Source organism: Bison bison, unplaced genomic scaffold (genome assembly GCF_000754665.1).
Source record: "Bison bison bison isolate TAMUID 2011002044 unplaced genomic scaffold, Bison_UMD1.0 scf7180017864295, whole genome shotgun sequence".
Taxonomy (NCBI): domain Eukaryota; kingdom Metazoa; phylum Chordata; class Mammalia; order Artiodactyla; family Bovidae; genus Bison; species Bison bison.
In genome coordinates this window covers 9,740,938-9,744,757 of record NW_011494867.1, presented here as the reverse complement: position 1 = coordinate 9,744,757, position 3,820 = coordinate 9,740,938, and the positions used below count along the sequence as shown (strand labels likewise).

At 53.9% G+C, this 3,820-nt stretch overlaps 1 protein-coding gene across 1 annotated transcript in view; it reads left to right on the top strand.

Moving 5' to 3' along the window:
- The window catches only part of SLC38A8 (solute carrier family 38, member 8), a 41,159-nt gene that overhangs the window by 22,237 nt on the left and 15,102 nt on the right, over window positions 1-3,820 (top strand). The window contains 2 exon segments of the mRNA XM_010850862.1: window positions 2,495-2,636; window positions 3,443-3,544. Of these exon segments, the coding sequence (XP_010849164.1) occupies window positions 2,495-2,636; window positions 3,443-3,544 (244 nt within the window).

Here is a 3,820-nt window from a genome sequence, read left to right as displayed (position 1 = left end):
CGTAACTTTCCTTCCAAGGCGTAAGCGTCTTTTAATTTCATGGCTGCAGTCACCATCTGCAGTGATTTTGGAGCCCAAAAAAATAAAGTCTGACACTGTTTCCCCATCTATTAGGTGCCACCAGATTAGGAAGAATCTTAGCTGCTGCAGTGTTGGGAACGATTCTGAATGGTGGCCATGTCAAAAGGATTCTGAAGGCTTTTGTGTTGTCAAGAATCTGAGGGGCTGTGGTGTTCAGGAGGATTCTGAGGTAGTGTCATGTTGAGTAAGATTTTGAGGTGCTCCATGTTGACAAAGATTCTGAGGACCTGCTGTGTTGGGAAGCACCTGAGGGCCTTTTGTGTTGAGAATAATTCTGAGGCATGCCATGTTGGTAAGAATTCTGAAATGCTGGTGTGTTGAGGAGTATCTGTGTGGATTATGAGTTGAGAAGGATTTGAGGGCCTGTTGTGTTGGGAAGGATTCTTAGGGGCTGCTGTGTTTAGATGGATTCTGAGGGGCTGTCATTTTGAGAAGGTTTTAGGGATTGCTGTGTTGAGAATTCTGAGTGGCTGCTGTGTCAGAAGGATTCTGAGGGCTCTTGTGTTGAGAAGTATCTTCGGGGCTGCCACTTTAAGAAGCATCAGAAGAGCTGCATGATGAGACAGATTCTGATGGCCTCTGTTTAAAAGAATCTTAGGGGCTGCTATGTTGAGAAGGATTCGGAGAGGGTTCAGGGTTGAAGAGTATTTGAGGTAGTGTTGTGTTGAGTACGGTTTGGAGGTGCTCCATGTTGAGAAGGATTGTAGGAGCCCGCTGTTTTGGGAAGGGTCTGAGGGACTGTTTTGCTAAGAATGATTCTGAAGCATGCCATGTTGGTAAGAATTCTGAGATGCTGAGGATGATTCTGAGGGCTGCTATGATGAAAATGATTTTGAAGAGCTGCTGTGTTGAGGAGGATTCTGAATTGCCTTGTTGAGAAAGATATTGAGGGCCTTCAGTGTTTGGAAGGATTCTGAGGGACTGCCATTTTGGGAAGGTTCTGAGGTGTTGTGGCTTAGACGGATCCTCAGGGCTACTGTGTGAGAAGGATTCTAGGGGCTGTTGTGTTGAGAAGGATGTGGGTGGCTTCTGCGTTCAGAAGGATTCTGAAGGGGTGCAGTGTTGAGGCGGATCTGAGGGAGTGTGGAGTTGAGTAAGATTTTGAGGTTGAGAAGGATTCCTAGGATCTGTCGTTTGGGGAAGGTTTCAGGCTCAGGTGGTGGATCCCCTGGAGGGATTATCGCGTTGATGAGGACACAGGCCAAGCCTACTCTGGGCATATCGACTGGTGCGAAGACGCATCACTTTTATGCTTCTTGGGTCGATATGTTGGAATGTCTTTCTGAAGGCAAGACCAGGTTTCTTGGATTGAAGGATCATTGGAGGTCAGGGCTCTTTTACAGAGTCATTGGATTCATCAAGTGAAAATGACCGTAAATAATGGTGAATGGCCTGGAAAGCGAGGGCTCAGGAAGGAGCTGGGTGGCCTAGTTGGCAGAGGCGGCTCTCCTGGCTTCAGGAATCCATACATATGGATAAGAAGAGCTTGCACCCCAACCCAGGCCATGTGGGCCTGTTACTTGTGGAGATCTCTGTGCACCTCTGGGTGCGTGCATTCATTCCCTTGGCCTCTCTGGCCACAAGAGCCTACCTTCCTCTGAAGGGGGGGCCTCTGTACCGTGAGCTCAATGTGGAAATAGTCCATGTGTCTCTCCAGTAGAAACAAACCATCCTGGTCAAGTGGTCATTTCTTTTGATCGCTGTCTTTATTGAGCAAGTGCGGAGAACTAGAAGGGTTCCTTTACAGCAGTACCAGCACCCCGTGTGGGCCAGGATCAGCTCTGGGCACCCCCACCCCGTGCGCTGCGGGGCCGCCTCACCCCCTCTGCTTCCGGCCTCAAGCCACCTTGTGTCTCTCCTGGGCTCTCCCCTCCACCACCTTTCTGGCCCCTTCTATCAGCTCCCAATTCTCTGTCTTCCTATGACAGACAGAATAAACCGGTCCCAGTTTCTCGGATACCTTTCCCTGAGAGGTTGATGGGGTCTGTGTCCCCCACCAATCAGAGTGGGCTCGGAGATGCTTGACTGGCAGAGGATGGCAGAGGGGCCAGTGCCAGTTCCAGGCCTGGCCTTTAAGAGGACAACACCTCCCTCCTTTGGCTCAGGGCCCCAAGCTGCTAAGGACTAGTCCTTTGGGGGGTCTGCTGGTGAGGAGGTGGGTGTGCTGAGCCCAAGTGTCCCCACCAGGGGACACCAGGGTCCCCACCAGGCACCCTGGGTGAGCACAGCCATTGAGGCCCCTCCAGCCCTCAGCCAGGTACCCCCAAGGGCCCGCAGCCTGTGTGGTGTGGAGCAGAAGCGGCTAGCTCAGCCCCGCCCTAATTCTCCCCCTCCACTCGGGCCATCTAATAATGGGGTCACCCTGGGGCAGGCTCTCTGGGCTCACTGCCTCTCCTTCCCTTGCTCTCCGCAGTGTGGGACTTCATCCTGCCCAGCACCCCGCCAGTCCCGCAGCCCTGGTACACTGACCAGCGCTTCACCCTGACGCTGCTCTGCGTGCTGGTCATCCTGCCCCTCTCCGCGCCACGGGAGATCGGCTTCCAGAAATACACAAGGTATGGGCTGCAGACCCCTCCTGGGGGCGAGGGCTGGGGCTGGGTCCCCACCTTCGCTGGCGTTTGGGGGTGGTTTCTGTCCACCTGGGATAGGGGAGCTGCCAGCATGGTTCTTCCCATTGGGAGAAGAGGAAAGAAATGTTAAATTACCAAAGTCATTCGTGGGCATGATAGAAAATACAGATAAACAGAAAAGAAAATTGCCTGTAATAACAGGGCCTCCATTTTGTTACTTAATGATCGCAAGCTTTTTCTGCACCCACATACACAGGCACGGAGACACACACACACACACACACACACACACACACACACACACACACACACTTTTCATTTTACAGTCTGAGGCTCCACATATACTTTTGAAAAAATAAAGTCTGGCAAAAATCTTCACACAAGTGTGCCACCGACCTTTCCCTGTCGTGTAGAGAAGTGGAGCAGAGAAACAGCTGGTAGGACCTCAGAGCCCCCCGGGCGCCCCCCGCCCTCTCCAGCTGGTCCTTCTGCATGCTGTGTCGTGGCTGCTTAGATGCCGGATCCCAGGGGCTGTGTGGCTGTTGCTGGAGAGATGGGGCACCCGTAGCGCTGACAGCCTTGCAGGTTCCACTGCGTGGCATGAGGGTGTCCCTGCCTGGAACGCCCTTCCTGCTGCCCTATCCTACAGATAACTAGGGCCCAGACAGGAAGAACTTGCCTGAGCCCTTGCCAGTGTGGGCCGAGCTGACACCGAGACCCCGCTCTGTGTGGCTCCCCAGGCGCTGTCTCACCACGGCCGCCCCCTGACGCTGTGCTCTCTCGTGTGTTAGCATCCTAGGCACCCTGGCCGCCTGCTACCTGGCCCTGGTCATCGTGGCGCAGTACTACCTCAGGCCCCAAGACCTCGCCCGTGAGCCCCGCCTGGAGTCCAGGTGAGTCTGGGGGATGGCTTCCGTGGGCTTCTTCGAGGGGCGAGGGCCAATTCCCTGCACCCCCCTCCCAACCCCCCATGGTTTGCACAGAGCCCTGGCTCTTCTCATGAAGTTCTTCAAGTCTCTGATGCTGTCGGATCAGATCAGATCAGTCACTCAGTTGTGTCCGACTCTTTGCAACCCCATGAATCGCAGCACGCCAGGCCTCCCTGTCCATCACCAATTCCCAGAGTTCACCCAAACTCATGTCCATCGAGTCGGTGATGCCATCCAGCC